Below are 27,285 nucleotides of genomic sequence, written 5' to 3'. Positions count from 1 at the left end.
GTTTGAATTTAAATTATCATTTGTTTAAATCCAGCCTTACAACAGCATGAAGACTTGAATGTGCAAAAAATGTCTGAAGACCTATGTGAGACACTTGCTTCAGTCTACTTCCTAAAAGTCAGCATTAATTAGCACCTCTTTATCTGCCTCTGTGAACATACCAGGTCCTCTTTTTTCGATTTAGAAATTGTTATGAACAATCTTGGCTATAAAAATTGCATGGTTGAATGAAAATGTACTTAGACTTCAGAGAACACTAAATTTTTTAAGATGTATAGTATGGGCTAAAAAAACCCAGCCGCTGTTCTACAAGCAGCCCTCCTAACAATATAAAAACAAATATTAATACACTTACATATTCCTGAGCTTTTGCACTGCTGTGACTACCACATACATGCCATGGTTTCAATTTTATTTTACTGAGCCCTGGGTGCAAATTGCTTGGGAATAGGACTGAGGACTGAATAATAGTTGCACGCACACACACAAAAGGAAAAGTAATCCAGCAAACAAACATTTTAAGTCTGTTCCAGAGCAGGGCAGAGGAGAAGGATAAGAGTAAAGTGAAGGAAAACAGGAAGGGGAATGGGAAGAAAAGGTTTCATGTAATTATTTGATAAGCAAATGAGCCTCTCCTCCCTTGGAAATGGAAACCTCACATTTTCAATTATTAACATAGTGTTATTTGGTAAAAGCTTTTGCCTTTGCTTCCCTGTTACATACTTCTAAATATAAAATGTGCCATTTAACCATTAGAAGTCTCATACTGGACACAATTTAACAGACCAGTTAAACAAAGAAGAAACAAAGAACAGTTAAACAAAGAAGAAACAAAGAAAAAAAGGAAACATGACCTTTTACCACATGTATCTGTGCTGCTGATAAGAATCTCATTTTCTCTTACAGCTATACACATATTCTGCACTGCTGTATTGCCACTATATCATAAGCAAAATGGGAATAATGAGAAGCAAAGAAAAGTGCTGGCAGTGATCAGACTCTGAAGTTCAAGAGGTGTTATTACTATCACACCTGTTCCACAAGGCAGAGCATTTTAATATTAAGAGAATGAGTCACTACTTCTGCCAGCTTTATTCTTTCGAATTCTTCCCCTCAGTAGTGTTACTATTTAAATTCCATTTGCAATGGCCTTTGTTAAAAGGAGTTTCCATATCCTGCTAACTGTTCAAAATAATACCTGCTGAGGATTAGCCACTGGTAGACTTTGAATCCAAGCCTTCTGGGTTTAAAGAGCTCTCTCATTTCTCTCTCTTTTGTCACAGTATGAAGTTATTTTTCTGGTAGTGAAGAATGTTTATGCGACAGATAAGAAATATTTTGACCCTTTTCTGCTTTTGCAAGTGTGTTCCCTTCAAACCTACAAAAGAAAGTTTTATTTGCAGTTGCCTTACCCGGCCTATTGTTCCCACCATGACACCATTTATGTATTCTTTTTTAACTTACAGCATAATGGTCATATTACGATAAGGACTGCAAAGACTATTCCACAGTAGCGTTATCCCATTTGTTTCAAAACACGTGGAGCACAAAGACAAAACTGACCCCATGCACAAATGCTTTCACATAACCCATATAAAGAGAGTGACTTTTCTCCTTTTGCTTTTTCTTGGCTTCTGCACAGCTCCCTCCTAGCTTGAACCTACCTAGCTTCATAGGCTGCCTGGAACTGGCTACCCTGAACGATGAAGTGATCAGCCTATACAACTTCAAGCACATCTATAACATCGACACCACCACATCGCCACCTTGTGCCAGGTAGGACACAGTCCCACCACCACGGCTGCACTGGTTTGTTGCAAGTGCCAGTGGTTCATTCAACAGTGCCTGGTGGTTCATTTCTGGTTTAGATTACAAACGTGAAGGTAATATTGAGCTCACCAGAAGAAATTTGGCCACTTTTAACTCCTAGTTGCATCAACAAGTTGACTTTATATGTGTGTGTGTATATATATATATATACACACACATACATGAGTTGGACTTGTTGATCCTTACAGGCCACTTCCAACCAAAGATATTCTATGATTTGCTGCTCTCTCCATTAACTCTCTCACAATTTTGTTCATGCCTTCCAAAGTGAAACTGTCACATTAGCTGTGGCATGGTCCAGGCTCCCTCCTTATCCCTGCTCCTCGCCTAGGACAGGGCAGCTCTTGACTAAAATCCTACAGCTGTAAGCAATACAGTCACAGTCTGTGAACTCCAGTGGGAAGAGTAAACGTGAGTGCAGTTCTCTTCCCAGCTAGCAAAGACAGTATGGAAGTTATCTTTGTGCCATACGCTCTTAAGCTCCCAAGAAAATTCCTCAGATAAGCCATTCACAAACAGAGAAATGCAGCCCTTAAAGCAGAACTGAAATCAACTGCAGCATTCATTTAGCACAGACGTGAGCAGGTATTTTGTCCATACAACAGGCAGCAAGAGTGGAATCTCTCTACACAAAAAACAGGAGAAAAACTTGCAGCTCTCACTGGGAAGAGATGCAGGAGGTGCTAGGACAGGGCAAATGATTGCTTCCCACGCCACTCCCACAGAAGGACAAGCTACTACTCTCCAGGATTGTGCGTGCAGGCTATTCCTGGGCTCCCCAGCACAGTCCGTGATCAGTTAAAGTCCTCGGAGAACTCAAATGTGTTTCTGTACAAAATCAAGCTCTTAGTAGAAATATATGTGTATCTTTGTAATAAGGAGGTGGTGTGAGCCTGCCGCTTTACAAGGATGAGCAAAGATTTTTCCTGTCCTCTACATGCAACACAGGATAAAAGCATGATGTAAGGATGAAGGAGTTAGATACACCTTCAAAGCTACACATTATTTTTCATAAAATAATCTCAGACAGAATTTGAAAGGAAAAGTCATCAGTCTGACTACTGCCAGAAAGAAGCAGCAGTTCAGAACAAATATTTCAAAAGAAATATTTTAATTGTAAAGACCTGTAAATTTCTCCACGTTAAAATGGAGGTGCCAAATATTGCTTCCTTGCTTGTTCTTTTCATAGAAATAAGTTGGCTTTCACTCAGAGCCGGGCTGTGAGCTATTTTTTTGATGGCTCTGGCTATGCCTTGGCAAGGAACATTGAGAGAAGGGGAAGATTCAGCCAGGTGACTCGGTTTGACATAGAAGTTCGAACACCTACAGACAATGGATTGATCCTGCTGATGATTAATGGGGTGAGTATCAAATCCTGCCACTTTACTTCATTCATGAACACCACGAGTTGTCCAGTACTTACAATATCATGAAAAATCCAAAATGCTTACATGTCCTTACATTTACCTTCTGGAAAGAAAAACACTTTGTGTTTATCTGATGTGTGTATACAGTAGGCAAGAACTGAAATGTGCTCTGCAAAGGCCCCCTGGAAGCCAAGGCCCTGAGCTGGACTCTGCTTTCACAGCTGGGACAACAGCCCAGCCATACGCCCGTAATGATATTTTTGAGAGAGACTCCAGTTAAGCCCAGTAGTTGCACCTTTATTTAAATGTGAATGCACAAAGCGACAGGAAATTTCTGTGAAGTAACCCTCATAAAGAAGGCCACATCATGGTAGCAGCCACTTTATAACTCTGTCTCAGAGTGTACTAGAGTTAAATATTAATTTAAGTTACTGAAAATAGAAAATAGCCTAAATAAAAAAAGGTTTGATCCAAATATCACTAGCTTCTCAGAAGTTAGAGGGTGATACAAACTTTCTAAGGATTTGAAGAAAGTAGACTCCATGTGCAAACACCTTCTGCCAACAAAATCAGATTCTTTTGTCTTTGCATGTCTCTACATTGAGCTCCAAGTACTACGTGGATTACAACTTGGTGAAACCACAGAAAACATTTTACTATGTTGATGCAGTCTACGGACATACACATGTTTAAACACCTACATGTACCACCTCACTGAGCATTTAGAAGAGAAAAAAATCCACTCCCCCTACAAGAGCTGCTCTCCCTTCCAGAGGGTAACTTGGGGTAACTTCCAGAGGAGAGTTGTGGCAGCAATTTTCTCTCCAACATAGCATGCCACCACTAATCCTTCTTAGGAAGTTTTGGACTAAGCAACTGCTGTTAGACGTTTAAAAGCCTCTATTGTAGATCAGTCATTTTTTTCAAGCAAAAGTGCTCAGAGGTTTCTCAGAGATGATTTGTGTTTTACGGTGAAAGAGCAATCAAGTTGGACGCTAGCTGGGTAAGCCTGTGCATTATCCAGTTCTGCAGAGAGAATAAATGTTCTGAATGTAATCCCTGTTTCATTTTCAAAGTTAACTTGCTCAAGACAAACCCAAGCTGCAGTTTCATTTAAAAGCACTAGATAAAACCAGCATTTACCGATTTAAGTAATGACTTCTGAGGGTAGACTCATTAAATGAGTCAGCAGTTCTTGACCTGCAGAACTTTTTTGAGAATTATTATTACGTGTCCATTAGGCATGGGAACAATAGCATGAACACCAGGAGAAAAGACAAACACTAGCATTAAAAGCATGAAGATGCATGGTTGCCGTAAACTGTCCTTTCTGCTTTTTTATGTTCAGGTTTTGAACAAAATTTATTGTATGGTACAGATCGTCATTTCATGCACTCCCTAAAAATTTTCTAAAGTAGAGCTCTTATTTAAAAAGAGCTCTACCACAGCCACAGAACAGAAGCCAAACCATGAAGCAAGAATAGTCAGGAAATCCATAGACCAAATGCACAGTAAATACATTCCAGCTCTTGCTCAGTCTTCAGCAAATACGTCAGTGTTGATCAAGGCTGTGAAAAGATATAATCTTGAGCTATTACAGGCATTGGGATAGAAGCTGCTAATGCAGATACAGCCATTCTAGCACAACATTGCTTTCACCAGTATATCTTTCATTTGGGGCATGTTGTGTTACTTTGACAGTAAATAGATGTGTTTGCATTAGGAATACTTTGCTGGTAAAGAATACTGACATTAGTCTGCTACTGAATGCTACTCCTACAGGGAAACAGTTCACCAAGTCTGAAGATAAGTGCTGTTTATCAAACAATTATGTGTGCACCTGTATACATATACTAGATATAAAATACACATATATTAGATATAAAAGAAAAATCCAGAAACTGTGCTACAGTTTTGCAAATAAAAAACCTTTTCCCAGCATGTTTTTCACAACGTCAGATATATTTGTAACCCTTTTTATTATTTTTTTTAAGCTGCTGACACAATCATAGTGCTTTTCTGACTGCTGTTTTGTTCCACACAGAGTATGTTCTTCAGTCTAGAGATGCACGACGGTTTCTTGTACCTCCGCTACGATTTTGGCTTCAGCACCGGCCCTGTGCTGCTAGAGGACACCCTGAAGAAGGCTCAGATTAATGACGCTAAATTTCATGAGGTAGACATGCAGTTACAATTACAGCCATTTGATCAACTATCCCAGCACTTCCAAAGCAGCAATAATTTGCTCCAACATCAATGAAAGGAGCAAAAGGAAGATGGGTCATATGGTGATGCACTAGAATGGGCAGAAGAGTAGAGCACATGCCTGCCTTGCATGTGAAAGAGTACATGCAAGTCCCACCACTACTGCAAGGTGGAAAGGGAAGGCTCTCCCTGCCTCCTGGTAAATCAGTGCTTGGGGACAGATACTGTATGTTATCAGACAAGGACAGGAGGGTTCATATGGAAGAAAAAGTGTTATTAATTTATATCCAGGACAGCTATGTCCTTCAAACATTCAACTCTCCTCAACTGAAAACGTCATTATGTTAACTCGACCACCTTAGTTGTTATGCATTGTATTGCAAGAAATTTTCCATTTCCTATTTCACTTGAAGGGAGAATTAATTGGTAGCAGTCTTTCATATATACATAGTATTTTAGGAACTTTGCCAGACCTAAAATAGCTACTTGTATTTGTTTTAGAAGAATTTGCTTCAAGCCAGAGTAACTATGACACTGACAGTAGAAAGTTCCCCTTAGTGACATGCTTCTCCTGCCATTTACTTGATGTAAATTCAAAGTCTGATTCCTGATCTACAACTACAGCTACGGTTCCATTCAATCTGTTTAAGCAGAGCACAACTAAGCATGCTACATTTTGACAATGAAATAAGTTTTTTAAGAAATGTGCCCTAAGTTCTTGGATAAATCAAGAATGCGTTCTGAAGGTAATGGAGCTTATCTGTCTGCTGCAGTGTAGAATTTGACACAGGGTACTCTAATGTGGATTTATTTGTAAATGAAATATCCTGTTTTTTCAGTCATCGGAGTAATTGTGACATCAAATTAAGCTCCCTACTAATAATTATTAGGATCTCCCAATTAACAAACAGCTTTTTTGATAAACGGGAGGAACTTTTCAAACAAAAAGAAAGATGCCATCAGTTTTGTAATCACCATGACAACTTACAAAAGATTACATTTTTGATCTTTTTAAGCATGTTTTTCTTTTCAGATTTCTATTATATATCACAATTCTAAGAAGATGATCTTGGTAGTAGACAGGCGACATATAAAAAGTGTGGACAATGAAAGAACAGCAATGCCATTCACAGACATCTACATTGGAGGAGCGCCTGCTGAGATCTTGCACTCCAGGTAGGTTTACAACTGGGATTCCATCATTATCTTCAAGTAATTGCTATATTTATATTATATTGTATGACCTGTGCTGAACCGCTTACAATAAAATATTTTCCCCAGCCTCAACGCCTTGTGTAAAACAACCCCTCAGACACTCTTCTAAGTGTCTCTCAGCGCTCTTAAGTACCAAGCATTAGGCTTGATCCAGCACAGGTTAATTCTGCTGAAAATGGTTTAGTTTTAGTAAGAGTAACAGAAACTGCTGTATTCTGAACACAAAAAGATATTTTCAAAGAACACATGAATACATAGCGTCACCATTCTCCCTTGCTCTGCAAAAAGTGATTTTGTAAAGTAGCAATGCACTAGCTGAAGGATCAAACCCCTCTATCAACTGCATTTTCAAATCCAAAGACGGTATCTTTCCTACTACGTGCTTCAGTTCTGATTCGTCTCAGTTTCTCTCTAGACCCAAGTCAGCTGGCTCTGTGTGGGTGTGGGAAGAAAAGAAAAAGTCTCGTTTTCCCATTGCACCATGTGGCAGAAGCCAAGTTTAATCTCAGTAGACTATATAACTCATTTCCTACAGTGGGAATCTGCCAGACCAGGGTCACACTCTTGGAGAGCAGGATGGCTGTTTCAAGACAGTTACGCTCTTCTGACAGGCAATATTCATTCCTGGAGTCAGACAGCAAGGCCAGCATTTTTAGATGGGCTCCAGCTGCTGTTTTGTGTCACAACTGCTAACAGAAATACCATCTCTCTCTGCACACCCTCTATGTAAAAAAATAAATAAATAAAAAATGATGAAGATCGCAAATGTTGCACAAGTTTCTAGGAATTAATGGTAAATCTCCTGAAACCTTATCTTGTTGTCAGGAGTGACTGTTGAATTGCTAAAAAATGTCTGAGTTACAAAACACACAGAAGACAGGAACAAACTTCTTGTAAAGGAAAAAGATGCCTTTGAATCCTACGTAATTATTTGAACACACAAACAAAATGGTGGACATGGGAGAAACAAGAGTATATAATTTATCTGGCCTTTCAAATAGTCCTTTATAAAGGTCTGTCATAAGGGGCTATTAAGAAAACTAGTGAGGTAGAAGAGGGGAAAAGGGTGCAATGGATTAGAAACTAGCTGGGAAAGAGAAAACAGGACACAGAGTAACTCTTCAATTTTCACAGGATAAAAAGTCTACAGCACGAGCTGAAAGGAAGTCTCTTAGGGCTGGTATTAAATACATTAATGATCTAGAAACAAAGCACAAAAGAATGGTGAAAATTACTTTTCTTAATCAAGCCTAGAGAAGACTGAAAAAGCCCAGAGGGACCTAGAAATGTAGGCAATTGAGCAGCTCAGCGGCAGATGAAACTTTTCACAAATGTAGGATTCAAGATAAATCACATGAATTATGCCCATAAGTTTTCTGAGTGAATTGTGGTCATTCTGCAAAACACTTGGAAAGTACTGTCAAAGGAGGAAAAACAGCATCTCAATGAACAAGTCATATCAGAAAAAAAACATAGGCATTGTAAAAACATGACAAATTATAATATTGAAAAATGTATACTGAAATTATTTAAGCAGAGCTACACCTTTGCTTTGGATATTGTATCCAGCTTCAGTTCCCATGACAAGGGTAGACAGCAAAATACAGTCCAAATGTGGTGGCATCTTTACATTTTCATCAGGAGCACTAATTTTTATTATCATTTTATCTACTGATGATCTATTATTACTATCTATCTACTACTAGTAGTATCTACTACTGATATTTATGGCTCCTTTTCCTAGGATGATTTACATTTGACTGACATTGGGTGGCAGCAGCAGCAGAGGGAAAATTAGCAGTAGTCTTAAAGAAGGATTTTAATATTCTTTCAAAGTAGTATATTTTCATTAGCTTCAATAGCACTTTCCTCTGTCAATTGCCTTTTTTTCCCCCAAAAAAAATGAATCTGGAAGTACCATTATATGTTCTTTTTCTCCCAACTCAGTCACTGCATAAAGCAGAAGCACTGGGCACTGAGAACTATTAAACAAACTCAAGTTAAAAGGCTAAAACCTGTCTTCTGTAGTTCCTGATGTTAAGTTAATGGCATTTAATGGAAAGGCATATTGGTGGCATCCAGCCAGTCACATGGTCAGTCAGAGCAGAGATTAAACTGGTTGACTGATACTTCACGCCGATCCAAATCCCAGTGAGGATGGCAGGAGCCTTCCTGTTAATTTTCTCTTCCTGGTGATTAGCTGATTTCATTGGGCAGCAGATTAAGCCCCTACAGTGCTCTCACCTAATTTCAAATATGTAAGTGTACATCTGCACTACTTCACCTGATGGTCCACTTTTGCCAAAGTAGAAAAATAAGCATTTTTAGAGTCGTATTCATTTGTTGTGTTTTCAATGTCTACCTTACAATGAACACAGAACAAGATGTCAACACTGTCAGTACCATCTCATGTGAGGGGAGAAGAATCTCACTTCTAAGGTCCACCCTGTAGAAAGCACAAAGATTGTTTACAGGTAGCCAGGTCAAAACTCCAGATTTCACATTCACTCCTTCAGTATATTTGTTCCTTAGTTCCTGGACTGCTATCCAAAAGATCACATATCATTTCCTTGTCCTGTCAGAGACGCTATGTGATTTTAGGCAAATTTCTTCTTCTTGCAGCATGAGTATTGTGAAGATAAGTTCAATTATATTTGCCCTGTGCCTTAATGTTGGGATATCTTGGTGAGAGGTGGAACTGAAAAACTCGAAGCAGTGAGTAGACACTGCTGTGCTGTCCACCTCAAGCTGACATAAAAAGGATGTTGGAAGTCTGCCTACTGCTCTCATTTACAACTGTGTAAACTCACTCATCAGCAAGCAGAATATACTCTTACCTCCTTGACCTCTGCTACTATTGTTTGCTAAGAAGGAAAGAACCATTCACTTCCCAAGACAATAATGCAGGTTGCTAGGAAAAAAAAAAAGCAAACAAATAAACAAAAAAAACCCCAAGAAAGTTAAACCAGAACTTTTTAAAATAATAAAAAATAGAGATGGAAATCCTTTGATTTTCACTCCAAGTGGGTAGAAATCCATTTAAAAATAGGACTTTTGATTTCTGCAGTTATTTTTGTCTTTTCAGTGTTACTGTATATATTTTTCCTCTCTGAACGCTCATATATTTCCTTTTGTACATCTGATGCATATTGACTTTTCAAAACACATAATGTGGTTGATTAGTTTTACATAAAGATGCAGGAATCAGATACTAGTGAGGCAAATGACTGAAGTTCTTCCAAGCGTTTGTTTTTTTCTAACACCTTAGTGACAAAGGCAAGGGTTATCTAACTGCAGCTTGTTTGATACTCTTTTCCAACAGCGTTAGCTCACATCTGGCAGGAACTATTGGCTTTAAAGGCTGCATGAAGGGTTTCCAGTTCCAAAAGAAGGATTTCAACTTGTTGGAAGAACCAGGAACCCTGGGAATCAGCTATGGATGCCCAGAGGATTCACTGGTAAGCACAACATTATTTGTAAAATAACAATAAAACTTTGGCAATGAATACAGCTGCAAGCTTGAGTTTTACTCCAAACCACACAAAGGAAAACTTGAACCAAAGAAATGGTAATGTACTCATTGATGGATGGTGGTGGTGTATGTGCGTGTATTAAGTCTGATGACATACTACCCAGTTTTCTCCCTGAATTACAGCACAAGGTGTTTCACTTGACAATCTTACCATTTATGAGACTGCAATGTGAAAGCTAGATCTGAAAAAAAATTGTGTGCTGTATTCTGAAAGTAAATGCTCAGCATAATTATTTTTTTCTTAAAGAAACAAAGAGAAATGTCCTCACGTGTGTCCTAGTATAGATGAATGAAACAAGAGACAGCAAGATATTCACACTTGGAATGAGTTCTTCCATTACATCAAGCCATTTCTTCCTCTGCAATATACAAATGGACTGCACCAGCATTAACAAAGAAAATTGGCATTTTGTTTCTGATCCCCTTCATCATTCATCATTTGTTCCTTACAATGCAAGGCTGGTACATCTAAAGACTCTTTGTGGACTTTATCCTATGGCCATGTTTATCGAAAGCCATGCTCCAGACCTGTGAAGATGAAGGCAGCCACCACTTGCAGAACTCATCACACAATCTCACCCTCTGTCAACAAGGAAGCTAGCAGCAATTTGTCCTACCTCAGACACAGTTTTATTCCGAAGACTCAGAGGGTTATAGCCCACCCTGTCCAATACCCCCCTCTCTCCAGCCCAGCCCTCAGTGTAGCGTGTAGTATTATATGTTGGGATGGTGACTCAGAGCCACATAGCTCAGACAGGGGCTTGAGCTCCCCTCTGCTTCTAGTCTTCATGCTCACTAACATCAGCAGGCTTAGGATGAGGCTAAGAATCTCAGGAAACTGAGAACAATTTAGCTTACACTGTCTAAAATGGCTACACTTTCTGAAGATTTCCACAGCATATATAAATTAGGTTAAGTCATGCAGGAAAAACTGAAGTTTTTCAAGAACTGAACTGGTTGCATTTTTTTTTTTTTTAAAAAAAAAAAAAAAAAAGAAGAAGAAATAGCCTCATTCTTTTTATTATTTGAATGTTTTCTGCAATTTACTTGTCATTTTGTTTTATTTAATATACAGATGTCCCGCAAAGCATATTTCAATGGAGAAAGCTTCATTGCATCGAGCCAAAAAGCATCCCTCTTTAGTGAATTTGAAGGTGGCTTTAATTTCCGGACATTGCAGCCCAGCGGGCTGCTGTTCTACTATTCTGAAGAAGTGAGTATATATTTATTTACCGTTTGTTTTATTTCACCCTTAGATTGTTTCTCAGGAGAATGCTAGGGGAATAATACAATATCTCACTTCGTCTTTTTGTAACAGAGAAAGCAATCGACAGTATAGAAACATTCATTGTTGACCTCATTTTCACAGTCACATTTGATCTACAGATGAAAACCAGCAATGTGTAATCATTATTTTGATGTTAAGAAAACAATTTGATCATATGCCTAGCATTAACACACACATCCATTTGTGCTTAATAAAGTCAGGGCAGAAATGCGCAGTGGATCTTGCTGTGCTCAGCAGCACTACAATCCCTATACTGACCTGTAGGTGCTACCAAAGTACAAATAATACTAAGTGCCTGACATTTTCCATCCAGAGACGCAAAGACAAAGTTTGCTTGAATTACTGGGATGGTATTTTGAGCATTGCTGAGTTGACAGAAATCAACCAGAAAGCTGCCTTATATTCCCAGATGGTACTTCGACCTCCATGTGTCACTGCAAAAGGCTGCACTTGAGAACAGTTCCTTGCAGCTATGGGAAGTTAGGCTGCTCTAAATGCCTCCTCAGAGGTGTGACACGGGCAGAAATAGGGACTTGCACTCCCAAAATGTTGTGTGAGCCAGAGTGATTCCAAGATCCTGCAGGCTCAGACTGACATCTGCATCAAGCATGAGCTCAGACGACAGAACATTTGCTACCACCCCCAAATGTCTGTTCTGCCATACTTGCAGAAGATCATCAGCAGTGCTGCAGGGAAGGCTGTATGACACCGATAACTACTTCTGAACTTTACATTTTACAGCCTGGTGTATTACTTTAATTGAAATCAGTCAGTTTTCCACATCATTTGCATAAATGAGGCTTTACACACACCATTGCTGGTTTTAATTCAAAAGCTCTAATCCTATGAGGTGCCAAGTGTCCTACTTAACAAATGGAGGTTCAGATATTCAGAACTTCACAGAATGAGACAGGGATTCCTACCAGTGCACAGCAGCAGTTCTTGCTCTAATGGAACAGGCAACATTTATAGAATCACAGAATCATAGAATGGTTTAGGCTGGAAGGGACCTTAAAGATCATCTAATTCCAACACTCTGCCATGGGCAGGGACACGTCCCGCTATGTCAGGCTGCTCAAGGTCCCATCCAGCCAGGACCTGAACACTTCCAGGGATGGGGCATCCACAACTTCCCTGGGCAACCTGTGCCTGTGCTTCACCACTGTCATTGTGAAGAATTTCCCCCTCATGTCTAGTCTAAATCATCTCCTTTCCAATTTATACCATTCACCCGAGTCCCATCACTACATGCCCTTGTAAAAAGTCTCTCCCCAGCTTCCTTGTAGCCCCTTCAGGTACTGGAAGGACACTATAAGGTCCCCGCTGAGCCTTCTCTTCTCCAGGCTGAACAAGCCAAACTCTTCCTGCCTGTCCTCATACGGAAGGTGCTCCAGGCCTTCGATCATCTTTGTAGCCCTCCTCTGGACCTGTTCTAACAGCTCCATGTCCTTCTTATGTTGAGAATTCCAGAACTGGACACAATATTCCTTCTATGTGGCACAGTGATGCCTGACCCAGACAGCGAATCTTATCTCTGAGATAATTTTGAGTGATTGAATGGGTCTGATCAGAGGGAATTAGGGAAAAAAATAAATAAATTATTGGTCTTAAAACAGCAGGAATCTTACAGTAACAGAGGCTCTATACATAAATATCACACATCCATGCTGGTGGAAGGAACTCATGTGACAGATACATGAGACATAATAAACAGTAGAACTCCCAGAATTCAGGTGTAAAAAACAGCAAGAATATCGATTCTATTGAGATTATCTCCTGTTTTACTTCTCAGTCTATCTTTCTGCAAATATAGCACAAATGGGGAAAACAGCAGGAAGCAAGATAAATGCGTCAGGGAAATGCACAGAACTGTTAATTTGTCAATGTTACACTTGATTATTAAGATGGTTTTTCCTATTTCAGTCCGATGTATTATCCATCTTAATGGACAGAGGTGCTGTTGTTTTAAATGCAAGTGGAATCAAAATTCAAACAGCAGACCGAAATTACAACGATGGAAAAACCCACTTCATCATTACTTCTGTCACTCCAGAAAGGTAAAGCTCTCCAGGATTTTCTAAGCTCTACTTTTAGAATATAAATACTTCTTGTAAAGCACATTATAACTTAATATTCACTTTCAAAGCGTTGTTTAAATGGGGGGCATAGGGGGCGGTGTTAAGTGGTATTTTTAACTAATGAATTCAGTTAAAAAAAATACATAGAAAATCAATGATTGAAAACTGGCCAGTTTGGCCTGAGCACAAGATGCTGGGAATTTTTATTAGAATTAAAATCATAGTTTTTCCTAAAAGCTTAGTCATTTTTTTGTCCTCAGGTATGAAAGCAGTTTAATATAATTTGAGACTAGCATGAGATTCATTTTTCAGCAAGATTGATTGTTTTGATTTGTTAAAGCAATTACAAATTGACCCTGAAGTAACTGAGGTATCTTCACAAAAAGCATTCATCTAGGATATATAGAGTGGGGCATGTTCAAAATACTTTTAGCTCTGACAGACACAAATGCAAGACTAAGTACACCAGCAGGTGATAAGTCTTTCTGTGTGCTTCTTAAAAAACTTGAAAGCATTGGTTTATTGGTATGTTTTACCGTTGTTTTCTGTGTTTAAAGTTTTCTTAGAAGGTCAAATAATCAAAGCATCTGTCTTCAAGTATCTTGCCTATGAAGATGCAACCAAGTCATTCTCAGCGTTCTAACAGAAACAGAAGTTTGTGCCATGACTTCTGACATCTAAAAAACATAGCTTGAAAAGCTGAAGATGTGAAAAGGTGCCTCAGAATAGCATTGGGCACTGTCATGTTTCCCCGAGTGTCCTGAATTCTGAACTTGCCAAACAAAACCAATGTCTGATGCTTTAGTTGCAATCAGTTTCTTAGTAAAAGCAAGAGAATCTGTCCTGGTTTCTGCAGCAATTAATGTGTTGCAAAATGATATTGGGTAAAAAATATTGTATAAGCTCAAACATCAATATATTGAGATGAAAGAGAAGGAGAAAAGGGATAGGAGCATAAAGAAGAAGGATTTGCATGTGCTTAGATCTTATTTTACCCAAATGGTAGCCCCATCCACTTAGTATCAACCCCTTAGTTTATCTGTCTTCATTGAGTGGACCACATTGTTTTGGACTTCACATTTAACCTCAGAATATTACGAAATTCATGAGCCTCTGGACTCAACTTTGCCAGCCGGTTAATTGCACTGCTGCTTGTTGCATAGTTAGAAGTGAGGTGGTCTTCTTATGACTTTGAGCACTACCACTCAGTGATGCATACACTGAGCAGAGCATCTTGGGTGCACGTAACACACTGTCTAACCGCTGGCATTGACATTTCTGAAACCAGACTGCAAAATGGATGCTTTGCCTTTGTAGATATGAGCTGACTGTTGATGACAAGAAACAAAGTAAGAAGAACCCAGTGAAGGACAGAGCAGGGATAAGTCTGGACAGCATCAAGAAGTTTTATTTTGGCGGCTCTCCTCTCAGAACACAGCAAGCCAACTTCACTGGCTGCATAAGCAATGCTTACTTCACCAGGTGCGTAGCATCCTCCAAAACACATTTCCAGGAAGTCGTTGCCTGACAGCTCAAATAGTAGATCAAGAGAACTGACTTATTGTCACAATAAAAAACCCTCCTTCATTTTGTGAGGCTTAGACGTTATGTGTGAATAAGTTTTTTACCTTATTTGCCATGGCATCTGTTGGCACAGATCTGCTAGGTTAAGATACTGTTAAAGTTGGAGTAACTTGATGTAAATCAGCTTTCAATACTGCACCTGCTAATGATGCTGGTGCGATGTATAATTTGCATAGCTGTAATTTACATTTGTATTACGTAGCTCTGTCTTTGAAACAAAATGGTATTAAAGCATCTCACAGAAGCTGAGGAAATTAGGAGTTTGGTTGTGTGAAAATGGTCAGAATTTGTTGATCTTAATAGCTTTATGAAATGTTCTTATGAAAAAGATATTAGAGTGAATTTGATGCTGCAGATTGCTACTCTCTGTTTATGTAAGCATGGACACAACAGGCAGAGGTAATACAGGCTGCCCACATTATCCAAACATTGATTGATAAATATGTACTTTTATCCACAATCCAAGAATGAAAAAGAGCCCACCCAAAGATCATTTAAACTATAAATGTAAAATTCCCTGGGGTTTATGAAGACAATTCCAATACTTGGAAAAAAGGCTGTTCTTGTCATGCCCTTTTTGAAACACAGGTCTGATCAAGAGGTTGAAGTGGAAGATTTCCAGCAGTACTCTGAGAAAGTTCAAGCTTCTTTGTACGGATGCCCTGTTGAATCTCCTCCAGTTGCTCTTCTCCATAAAAAAAGAAAAAACTCATCAAAAGCCAAAGGAAGCCATAATAAAAAGGTTTGCTACAAATTGCCCCAGTGCCACCCTAGAATTTTCCAAATTTGATATGGTTGGACTCACTGATCTTAAGGGTCTTCTCCAACCTAAATGATTCTGTGATTGGGAATTCTCATGGATCCAAACTGTACCACATGAAGAATATTTCAGACATATGAAGGAAAGGATCCTCTTCCTTTGCATATTTTGTCACTACAAATGACTGCCCTGACCCAATCCATCTGGCCTACACTTGCATCATTCTCTTTTGCTAGAACTGTAAAACAAAATATATGACATCTTCCAAAAAGTACTGCAGAAACAAGCCTTCCTGATTTCTTCTATATCCTAAAGGCAATAAGCTTGTTCCCAGCTCCTTCTGTGTGGTTTTGTCTACTGGGTACAATTAGTATGTACTAATATAAATATGAAAAAATCTTTCCTCAGCCTGCAGAACTTTCAGCCCAACCATGGACTATGCCCATAACACAGCTAATGTAATCAAAATCGGAGCGGAAAAGATTCCATTAGGAAAACTGCAAAAGAATTGAACTGTAATTCTGTTAGCTACACAAGTGTTCTGTTTATCCCTTCTTCTGCCCTAAATTAGCATCTATAGTAGATCTGTTCACGCAAAATTTGACTTGGAACTATTTCTGGTATTTTTGTAAGGAAAAAAATGTATTATTAGCTTAGATATAAATGATACTGGTATTTTCATTATGTATAAACTTTGTTTAAATTTCTGCTTAATGTTTCTATGAAGATGGGAAGAGATAAAGACAGGATCTCACAGCCTGCCACTGGCCTCAAAAAACTGTATCAAGAAGTGAATATGCAAAAAGACCCTCAGTGCTATTTGCCCATGAATCCCAAGGCAATCGAACATGCGTACCAGTTTGGAGGAACAGCAAACAGCCGGCAAGAATTTGATCACATACCAAAGGATTTCAGTAAAAGGTAACAGGACCTTAGAAATAAAAAAAATTAAAATTAAATATACTGGGGAGGAGAAAGATGTATTTCAAAGAAAAAAAGAGACATATTTCTACCGTTACCCTGTCTTTTTCCTTTATATCTTAGGACAATTTTTGTGTAAAGCATGTTGTTCGGATCTATTAAAAGGTGTTTCAGTTGAGTAACAGCAATAAATAGAATATGTTTCCAGTTATGCCCCAGTCTTCATCTGCATTGTGTATTAACAAAATGTCTCTCCTTGCCTAGTTCTATACAAGCAATGCACCATCAGTCCCTTTATGCATGAAGCAATAGCATAAGAGCAGAGCTGCAAAAGAATACAATAATTCAATACGAAGAGAAGCAGTTATGTGCTGAGTAGACTTTGGCAGCTGTTTAATGGCTAGGATTCTACACAGTGCACTAGCACATAAAGCTATGAAAATCATGTCCTATTCAAGCTATAATGGAAATAAAATTAATAATGAGCCTAGATACTATGGACATTTAATTCTCAGGCTCCCACAGTACATTCCATATGGTATGTTATGACCAACAAAGGATTTTTGTTTAATACTTTCCATGAAAGTCTATAAATTCAGCAACACACCACTTCCTGGAAGCATACCAGACCACTACCTCAAAGGAATGCTGTTTCCTAACTTAGAATCATAGAATCGTAGTATAGTTTGGGTTAGAAGGGACCTTAAAGATCATCTAGTTCCACCCCTCCTGTCATGGCAGGGACATCCCACCAGACCAGGCTGCCCAAGGCCCCATCCAACCTGGCCTTGAACACCTCCAGGGATGGGGCATCCACAACCTCCCTGGGCAACATGTTCCAGTGTCTCACTGCTCTCATGGTGAAGAAATTCTTCCTAATGTCCAGTCTAAACCTGCCCCTCTCCAGTTTATACCTGTTCCCCCTTGTCCTATCACCACAAGCTTTGTGAATAGCCCCTCTCCAGCTTTCCTGTAGGCCCCCTGCAGGTACTGGAAGGTCACTATTAGAACTCCTCTGAGCCTTCTCTTCTCCAGGCTGAACAAGCCCAACTGTCTCAGCCTGTCCTCATAGGGAAGGTGCTCCAGCCCTCCAAGCATCTTTGTAGCACTCCTCTGGACCTGTTCCAACAGGCTCCTGATTTCATAGTGTCATACTATCATAGTATCATAGTATAGTTAGTGTTGAAAGGGACCTTAAAGATCATCTGGTTCCAACCCCACTGCCATGGGCAGGGACACCTCCCACTAAAGCAGGCTGCCCAAGGCCCCATCCAACCTGGCCTTGAACACCTCTTTTCCTTAAGAAATCTTCACTGTTCACAGTGTCAAACCAAGTCATTATAACTTGCCATGTTGTCTTAGACTTCACAAGGAATTACAAGAAAGGAGAAGCTCAGCAGTGAGGCTGGAAGAGCATCACAGATTTATGAACTGTCATGCCTCCATGCCATCACATTTAAAAAGTCCCCCAGCATTGCTGTTTGACAGGAATGGCAAAGCACTGCATATAGTGTCATTTATTGGTGGTTTGTATTGGTTTTATTCACTCAGAGATTTTAATTTTCTTAGGTAAGTTCCTTGCAAGGTATCTTCTCCAACTTTGACTTCTACTCCAAATAACAGTATGGAATGTTTCTCAGAAACACAACCCCCATAAAGGAGATGTATATTTCTTTGGATGAGAGGAAAATCTGTCTTCCCCTGCCTGTAGTTGATTTACATCAGTTAAATCTGATTTAATTTTAATATTGTGTTTTTATGTGCCAGAGCTCAGTTCTCTATCAATCTGAAAACTCATTCGTCTCATGGAATGATTTTCTACGTCTCAGACCAACAAGAGACCAACTTCATGGCCCTTTTTGTTGCTCATGGCCGACTCATTTTTATGTTTAATGCTGGTCATCAGAAGATAAGGATTAAGAGCCAAGAGAAATACAATGATGGCCTTTGGCACAATGTGAGTAAAAGAAAGCAATCACTATTCTACATGCTATCAAGGCTGTGATATAGACACTGCTGATCTGACAGCTCAGGAGTTTTCATTCATGTGTTCATAACCACACCTATATATTAAGAAACTTCTGCCAATATTTTTAAATATTCCATGTGGTATTTTATCAAGTCATTAACTAGGGACAGGAAAGAGAGCCAGTTATAAAAATCCAGCAATTCCCAACACTAGCAGCTGAACAGAAGTGACTCAAGCAAGCAGAACAGTGAGGCTATAAAATCTAAATTAGCTAGGAAAGGAAGGACTAGGATAGTTTTGTTCAGCAAATTACTCTGAAGTGCCTAAGCAAGGAGCACAGTAGTCTTAAGCTCCCCCTGTAATCTATGAAAATAAAAAGACAATTTTGGGAGTTAATGTGAATTTCTCTCTGTAGGTAGCTCTCTCTCCTTACTGACTACAGAGGAAATCTACAGTCCCTAAGCTCCTAACTTGGGCATTTCAGTGTTTAAAGCAGGTTGGATTAATCCAGACCATAAAAATGCTATCAGTGATAGCACTGTAGCAATGAATCCTATGTGCAAATATAAGATGGGCAGATCTCAGTAGACCTTGTAACACCTTGATTACTTCTGCCTTGTACCTTACACCAAAATGTAAGAAAAACAGCAGTTTCACTACCTAGCCTTTACATGAATGTGAAAAGATAGTTGTCCAGCAAAGAACAGTGGCACTTAATAAAACAGATTTGCAGAATACAACTAACAAGCTTTTCTTCTCAAACTTCTTATTGTCTTCCACTACAGGAGTATTGTCTCAACAGATGAAAGTAATCTTACAATCTTTTTTCCTCCCTTTCCAGGTGATATTTATTAGAGAGAAAAATATTGGTCGCTTGATAATTGATGGTCTCCGAGTGCTGGAAGAATCTTTTGGTGGTAATGCTAATACCTGGCAAGTCACTAAACCACTCTACATTGGAGGTGTAGCTCCAGGAAAAGCTGTAAAAAATATCCAGGTAAAGCAGACATCAATTCCATCATCCCACACCTCTACGTACAGGTGATGCAAACTGTAGGGATGAGTTCAGACAAATACATATTATGATCTGGATCCTCAGCATTGCAGCAGCAAATAGAAAGCCAGTGGTCTCTGAAGAACAGAAAAATCCTAGAGACATCCAAGCTTAGATGAGACAGGTAAAGTTAGGCGAGATCAATTTCACCTGAAGGTCTGAGATACATATGAGTTTCAGAGAGATTTTAGTGTTTAGTATCTCTGTTTTAAGACAGTACCTAGAAGTCAGGATCCTGCTCTAAATCTTGGATACTGAAGTATATGGAAAGGAGCGTTAAAGCAAAAATGAACATAAACAAGTCTCCTTCAAGCTAATCTATATGCTGAACAAGATAGATACACTTCTCAGAAAAAGTAGACCTCTGTCATGTCTTGAGGGTATCAAGTATGTATAATACTGCCTTGCTTTAGTCGTCTTTTGTTTCTCAAGGTTCAGTAAGGACTGTCTGAGAAACAACACTAGCTGGAGTTACCTTGATGTCATCAGAGAGCCATGAGTGGCTATGAAAAGCATCTGTCCTGATTCTCTTCTCTGGAAACTGTTTTTTAATTCAAAACTGATGCACTGGATAATCACAGCTTTACAGCTCATAAACAAGTACAAATAAAGACAGAAGAGTTTATTTCCTTCCACAAGCAGTTGACCTACTAATCATGCTTTTTTTTTTTTCGCTCCTCAGATTAACTCTGTCTACAGTTTTAATGGTTGTCTCAGCAATTTACATCTCAATGAAAGATCAATTACTTCAGCTTCACAGACGTTTAGTGTAACACCTTGCTTTGAAGGCCCATCAGAAGCAGGAACATACTTTTCATCAGAAGGAGGATATGTCGTCCTTGGTAATACACCACTGAACAAATTTATCCCATAACCAGATTGTAGTATTCACTTTGCTTCAGAATGGCATATTTCAGTAAAGGGTGTGGTAATTTCTGAGGCTGTGAGCTGTAAGGATTATTAGATTCAGATCGTTATTGTGGTAAGCAGCTGAAGTTGACAGGTCAAAATGTCACCATGAAACTTAAAAGTTGTTCTATAATTACATCTTTAGGTATTTGAAATAATTACACTAATTTTACAAGGGAACAAATTATAATATGGAAAAAAATACTGCAGACATATAGAAGTTAATGTGGCTAAGACCAAAGTATACCAGCAAATCATCATCCCTTAGCTTTTTAACTAATAAAACAAGTAATTAAAAAATCCTAAGGAAAGACTTCCTACATGTATCAACAATGAACACCATGATAGAACACATCTTTTCTGTCACTTAGGCCTGCTGAGTTTCAGGAGGGGTGTTTTTAGGAGGGGTTCTTGGTCATATAGGCTCTGATCTGAACAGGAAAGGAAACTGCAGAACCCTATTAATTAGCAACACCAAGAAGAATTAGAGAGTGTTTCTAATTTGCTCCCTGACTTGCCACCATATTGAAAAAGGGGTTTCTTCTACTGAATCATCAAGCTCAAGTGAACTACCAACCACTGTATAAAGACTGCTGAATGTCTAGCAATTTGCACAATAAGAAACTGCCAAAAAATATAGATAATTTACTTTCTGCTGTCCAATTCATTGCTAAGAAATATTTTTGAATAAAATACGTTTTTTAAATAAGAAAAATAAAGAAACCTTCATTAGCAGTTCAAGGAAATATAATCAGAAAAAAAGTTAAAATGGGCTATTGACAGTACATCATGCCATTTCTTCAAGCGCATGTTCTAATAATTTTAAAGACAGAACAAACTAAGTTCCACTCTGTAGCTTTGAACTTCCCTTTTGACTTTATGTCCAATTCATCACTAACTCAATACAAAAAAGAATTATATTTTTTTCCTCCTCACAGATGAATCCTTCAGTTTAGGCCTAAAATTTGAAGTTGTTTTTGAAATACGTCCCCGAAGCAGCTCAGGAATTCTGCTGCATGGTCACAGCGTGAATGGAGAGTACTTGAATATGCACATGAGAAATGGACAGGTAAAATGAAGGTCACATTTTCCCCACTGCTTTCACTAGTTCCTCCCCTACCTACTTGGGCTCTGCTATATGCAGCTTTTGTCTTACAAGTTGGCTATTAACTGATTCTTATTTCTCCCTATATTAACTTCTTAGATTTGGAAACCCAGATATTTCTCTTAAGATACAAAAAACACCTAAGACAAAATCAGATCACTTTACCAATACCAACTATAAATATTTCATGATCAGTTAAAAAGATGAAAGAGCATTGACCCTTTGGTGCTGCTCTTTCATCCACTAAAAATGTATACCAGTTGCAAGTAAGGTAACTGTTGATGAATTTTTATTTCTTGTTTGTTAAAAGAGAAGTCTGTGTTGCATTCTTCATTTAACATCTATGTCATAGGAAGAGTGAAAGGGAAAGTTCTGATTGTTTATCTGGTTTCTAGAACATCTGGATTTTTGTAAGGTTGTGAATTGAATGAGAGAGGTTTCAAATGAACTTACCAGATAGTTCTTGCTGTCGTTATTTTTTTTATTATATTCATCACTAAAATCTGGGTCCCTTCATGCTATGCATTGCATACAGTAAGAAGTTTTAGTCTAGGACAAGAAAAGCAAAGGTTTGGAGAAGGGGGTTCCTTTTTGCAGAAAAGAAACTCTGGGCATAATCAAGAGACTAAGCAGTGAGAATATTCTTTAACCACTCCAGTGCGTTTATGTGCAGCTGGCTATACCTTGGTCAAAAATGCAACTCCTGAGGAAACATGTTGTCACCTCTCTTACAAAAATAAGAACCCATCACAGAGTGACTAAGTGGATAGGTTGCCCAGGGAAGCTGTGGATGCCTCATCCCTGGAGGTGTTCAAGGCCAGGTTGGATGGGGCCTTGGGCAGCCTGATCTAGTGGGAGGTGTCCCTGCCCATCGCAGAGGGTTGAAACAAGATGATCTTTAAGGTCCCTTCCAAGCCAAACTATTCTATGATTCTATATTCCTTCAGGTTACTGTGAAATTGAATAACGGAATCAGGGATTTTTCAACTTCAGTGACACTGAAACAGAGTCTCTGTGATGGCAGGTGGCACCGAATTGCAGGTCAGTAAAACATGTTCATCCCCTAAGTGACGTGACAAGAGCCCCATTCGCCATCCTCAGACATCCATCTCCATGGCTTAATGCATTGAGAATGGGGTCATATTTTCAGTTCTTCCTTTTCACCTGTCAAGACACAAGTTTGTGTGAAAGAGACAGTCATATTACTCCCTTAGATATAGGAACTGTAGATCTTCCTCGGAGGACAAGCACAAGTTCCTATGAAGAATAAGGAAAGACATTTGTTCAAAGAAAACAAGACAGCCTGGTTGAAATGCTAGCAATCTTTCCCAAGTTGTATACCAGATTATATTCTTTTCCCAATTAGAGGTTAAACAAGTTGGTAGAATGTAGTAGGCACAAGTAGATGCTGCCCTTAAAGGTCAAATAACAGGACAGATCTGAGGAGCCCCTGCCTCACATAGACAGATGTCTACAGTCAGGAATCTGCACCTATGTCAGACTGCCATCCTTCTTTCCTGGGTTTGAAAATCAAAGTACTTCTAAACTTCAGGTACTTTGAACTTCCTTACCTTCCTTTCTAAGTGCTCACTTGGGATGTCCCCCAGTGCTATATCCAGTAGAGATCTGAGTGTGCACCCTTTCCCCATGCATTCTACTTTCCTTTTGAAGGAAACCCAGGCACACAAGCAAGAAGGGAACCTCACTGCATTCTAGTACATTCCCTGCTGGGGATGATTTGGCAAACAGCTTTTCTAAGCCATGGACCACTGTATATGCATACCGTGCATCCTAGTCACAGCTGCCAGCAACCAAGAGCCTCACTCAAAAGCACGCTTGTTCTCACACTTTATCTTCCATTGGTCCTGATGTATGCCAGAATCTGCCTCTACTGGCACTGCCACTGACAGCCCACACCCAATCTAGCAAACACTAAACCAAGCTACTCAGATCGAAAAAGATCTGAGTAGCAGATTAACTCCTGTCTGTCATAGAAAACACACATGCTAATTCTTACAATCTTCTTGACGCTTGTTCCTTCTCCTTTCAGTTATTAGAGATGCTAACGTGGTGCAGCTGGATGTAGACTCTGAAGTCAACCATGTGGTAGGGCCACTAAATCCAAAGGCAATTGACCACAGGGAGCCAGTGTTTATTGGAGGTGTACCAGGTAAGTTTTTGACAGCTTTGTGGCACACTGTTCTCAAATTTCAACATGGTTTCCAAAGAAAGTATACAGGCTTAGCTTTCATATCATAAAAGAATAAAACATATCTCATGTGAACATCCTGCTAAAATTCAAAGGCTCAAGAGCCGATCAGAAGTGTTCTGCCTCAAGTTAGCAAAGAAAAAAAGTAATGCCTCATTGAAATTAAAATATCCACTGGAGTTGCTGCTGGGTCAGGTATGGACTCGGTAGAGGAGTCAGCCAGCTAGGAAAAAATCACTTTTCCATTCTACTTTCTAGTATAGACCTACTGTTTTTTTAAGAAGTGATTGATTTATTTATTTAAGGAACTGGAAACTCACTGTAAGTGGAGCCTCAAGATTTTGTTGCTGGTAGGCTTCTGTCCTCTTCTTCGAGCATTTGCATCTTTGAACACAAGACAAAACATGAAGATTCTTTTTTTGACTAGTGATTTCTATTGCACAGATGTCTGCTAATGTGAATTTGTGACTCACAGACCATCTGCGTAGCGTGGGCCAAGATTACTACATTTACTTCCCTTATTCAACAGACAGAGCTACTCTGTTGGGGTTCATATACAAACTGTAATCAACACTACGTGATTCAAATTTTAAGTCATCTCCTGTACATTTCTCATTGAAAACAGGCAGCATTACATCTCTGTGCCTTGCATGTCAATCATGAACAGCTCTAACTGCAAAATTTATTATATTGCTTATCTTGGATTAGTGGCTTGAGTGTGTGATGTTCTCATCCATCCCACACTACTAGAAGAAAAAAGGAGCGTACAGGGAATAATAAAATCTCTGTGCAGATGCCTGTTCACTCTTTAAATCCAAACTGGAATTTTATTAGGACAGAACTCTTCCCAGAGGGGTGTTATAAAGTGGTAATTGCAACTGCTGTTCTGCTTCATAACAGAGTCTTCTATTTCTACGTTAATTAGAGAATACTAAAGCAATGCCATAAATGGGCTCTCTGAAGCTGTTATCACCTTGGCACAGAAAAATCTTGAAAAACTTCACAACAACAAACAAGACATAATACTAACTAATGCCACGTAAATACAGTAAACTAAATGCAAACTAACAAATCAGAAATGGATGACAAATCACGTAATGTTAAAAGAATTTACATACACACACCCTGGGATTCATCTACTCTGTTACTTAAAAGAAAATGCTGTTGTCAAAAAATGCAAGATTGGGCCGGCATTGACTATGTAGTATCAAGAGTTTCACATAAACGTGCATAACTCCCCATAGTCACTCTAATGGCCTCTAGAACCCTGGCAGTAGGTCAGACATTTTAAAAGACCCACAGAAGATTCAGCAGAGCTACAGTTAGTAGCAAATTGAAGAGATTCTGCCACCAAACTGATTATTTTGGTCAACATGAGCTCTGATAATTTTTTTTTTTCCATTTTAACTTTGCTTCTTCCAGAGTCTCTTCTAACATCCAGCCTGACTACACGCAACTCCTTCATTGGCTGCATTCGTAACTTCATGATTGATGAAAAACCAGTGAGTTTCAGTAAAGCAGCTTTGGTTAGCGGTGCTGTAAGCATCAACACATGTCCAGCAGCCTGATAGTGCACTGCATCAATCCTGTAAAGTTCCTTAGACCACAGAAATAAAAATAGAACAACCACAAAAAAAAAACATGTTCATCAAGAGAAGAATTAAAATACAAGGATCGATCTACAGGAAGCAATATGTTTAAGAGTCGCTCCTAATCTTTATGTGCAAACAAAAAACACTGAAGAATAAAGGGCTGTTGCTTCTGCACTTCTCTTATCATACCACAAGAGCGAGCTTCACCATTTCTTATAGTGTATGTGTGGCCAATCTGTTACATGAAAAAGCAATATTATAAAAGAAATGAAAATTATATTAAATATGTTATTTTCAAGATAGATCCTCTACATCATTTCATTCCATACTTTAGATCACACTTTGTTTCCCAGGAAAAGATCTGCTAATGTGCGTTAAAATAAAGTTAGAAAATAGACTTACATTGCAAATAACTGTGTTCAAAGATTTTTTTTTTAATTTTCTATTCAACTCATTTATATGTTCCACAATTAAAATGGGGGGCAGAGAGCGTACCAGTTACATAAGCTTACAAACAACGAAAACCTGACATTTTTATTCCACTTCTAGACTTCACGGCTATGATCTGGCACAACATGATGACAGGATGTATATCTTTTAAGAAAGACACTTTATATAACTGACCATTTACCTAAACTAGATACATTTAGCACAATACTTGCCTTACACAGGAAGAGAAAGGAGAGACAAAATTCAAAATTTCATGGTTTTTCTCTAAATTTTTAAATGCACTTCCACACAGACACTAAATATATAATCTCTTTGTGATCTCATTTGCACTAATATAACACAAGTATATATATATATATATAAAAATATATATATATAAGCACAAAGAGTTGAAAACAGAATCATAGTCACAGTTTCAGGTAAATCCCTTATCACACGAAATCATCACTTCCTTGTGAAACCGTTGCATGAATTCTGTTTACAGCAATAACACTCAAACTAGGAAGAGGTTTGATGTTCCTGTGGAACGTATCCCAGAAGATATGCTACTGCAGAGGAACTTGGCGTGAAACAGAAAGATGTAAACAGAAGGTGAAGTGCTGTAAACCTGAGCTATATTAAAACTATAAACATAGGTGGAAATTAATACTAGGCTTTAGCTCAAAGTAGACTTGAATATCAGACACAAGTTTAGATTTCTTTTCTTTAATGAATAAACTACTGTTGACAGAAAGTTTTATGATTGCTAGGCAAATTATTGTTGGAAACAACTCAAACTATGACCCGCTGGAAAGTATGGAAGGCAAAAAAAAAAGACAACACTCCACAGATTAAAAATTAATAGGAGCTCATCTGGAAAACGCAACTGACAACTGGAATCCAAAGATCTTGACTCCATGGACAGCTGACAGAACCACCAGAATAAGACATGTTTTCAGCATAATTTCTCATAATTTCAGATAATTTCTTAGTCCAGCTGATAGAGACTCCCACCCAAGGAGAAGCAATACTGGACCTTATGGTCACGAATACAAGTGAACTCATCAATGACGTTAGGACCGGTGGCAGCCTGGACTGCAGTGATCATGCACTGGTGGAGTTCAAGATTCAGAAGGATATGAGACAGGTGAGTAGTATAGTCAGGACACTAAATTTCAGGACAGCAGACTTCCAGGTCTTCAAGGAATTACTCAGCAGGACCCCCTGGGACATGGTCC

The 27,285-nt window shown here is 38.8% G+C and overlaps 1 protein-coding gene across 1 annotated transcript in view; it reads left to right on the top strand.

Annotated features, from left to right (window-relative positions):
- The window catches only part of LAMA4 (laminin subunit alpha 4), a 102,901-nt gene extending 76,926 nt beyond the window's left edge, over positions 1 to 25,975 (top strand). The window contains exons 22-38 of the mRNA XM_009564843.2: positions 1,643 to 1,776; positions 3,020 to 3,191; positions 5,242 to 5,373; positions 6,436 to 6,578; positions 9,940 to 10,075; positions 11,225 to 11,362; positions 13,361 to 13,494; positions 14,833 to 14,997; positions 15,688 to 15,841; positions 16,587 to 16,780; positions 18,548 to 18,737; positions 19,591 to 19,746; positions 20,486 to 20,645; positions 21,651 to 21,781; positions 22,765 to 22,858; positions 23,868 to 23,987; positions 25,449 to 25,975. Coding sequence (XP_009563138.2) covers positions 1,643 to 1,776; positions 3,020 to 3,191; positions 5,242 to 5,373; positions 6,436 to 6,578; positions 9,940 to 10,075; positions 11,225 to 11,362; positions 13,361 to 13,494; positions 14,833 to 14,997; positions 15,688 to 15,841; positions 16,587 to 16,780; positions 18,548 to 18,737; positions 19,591 to 19,746; positions 20,486 to 20,645; positions 21,651 to 21,781; positions 22,765 to 22,858; positions 23,868 to 23,987; positions 25,449 to 25,594 — 2,499 coding nt within the window. The 3' untranslated portion in view covers positions 25,595 to 25,975. The remainder of the gene's footprint in view (positions 1 to 1,642; positions 1,777 to 3,019; positions 3,192 to 5,241; positions 5,374 to 6,435; positions 6,579 to 9,939; positions 10,076 to 11,224; positions 11,363 to 13,360; positions 13,495 to 14,832; positions 14,998 to 15,687; positions 15,842 to 16,586; positions 16,781 to 18,547; positions 18,738 to 19,590; positions 19,747 to 20,485; positions 20,646 to 21,650; positions 21,782 to 22,764; positions 22,859 to 23,867; positions 23,988 to 25,448) is intronic.
- The last annotated feature ends 1,310 nt before the right edge of the window (positions 25,976 to 27,285 follow it).

This window comes from Cuculus canorus, chromosome 3, assembly GCF_017976375.1.
Source record: "Cuculus canorus isolate bCucCan1 chromosome 3, bCucCan1.pri, whole genome shotgun sequence".
Lineage (NCBI taxonomy): Eukaryota > Metazoa > Chordata > Aves > Cuculiformes > Cuculidae > Cuculus > Cuculus canorus.
The sequence above is the reverse complement of the archived record's forward strand: the minus strand, read 5'-3'. Positions and strand labels throughout refer to the sequence as shown.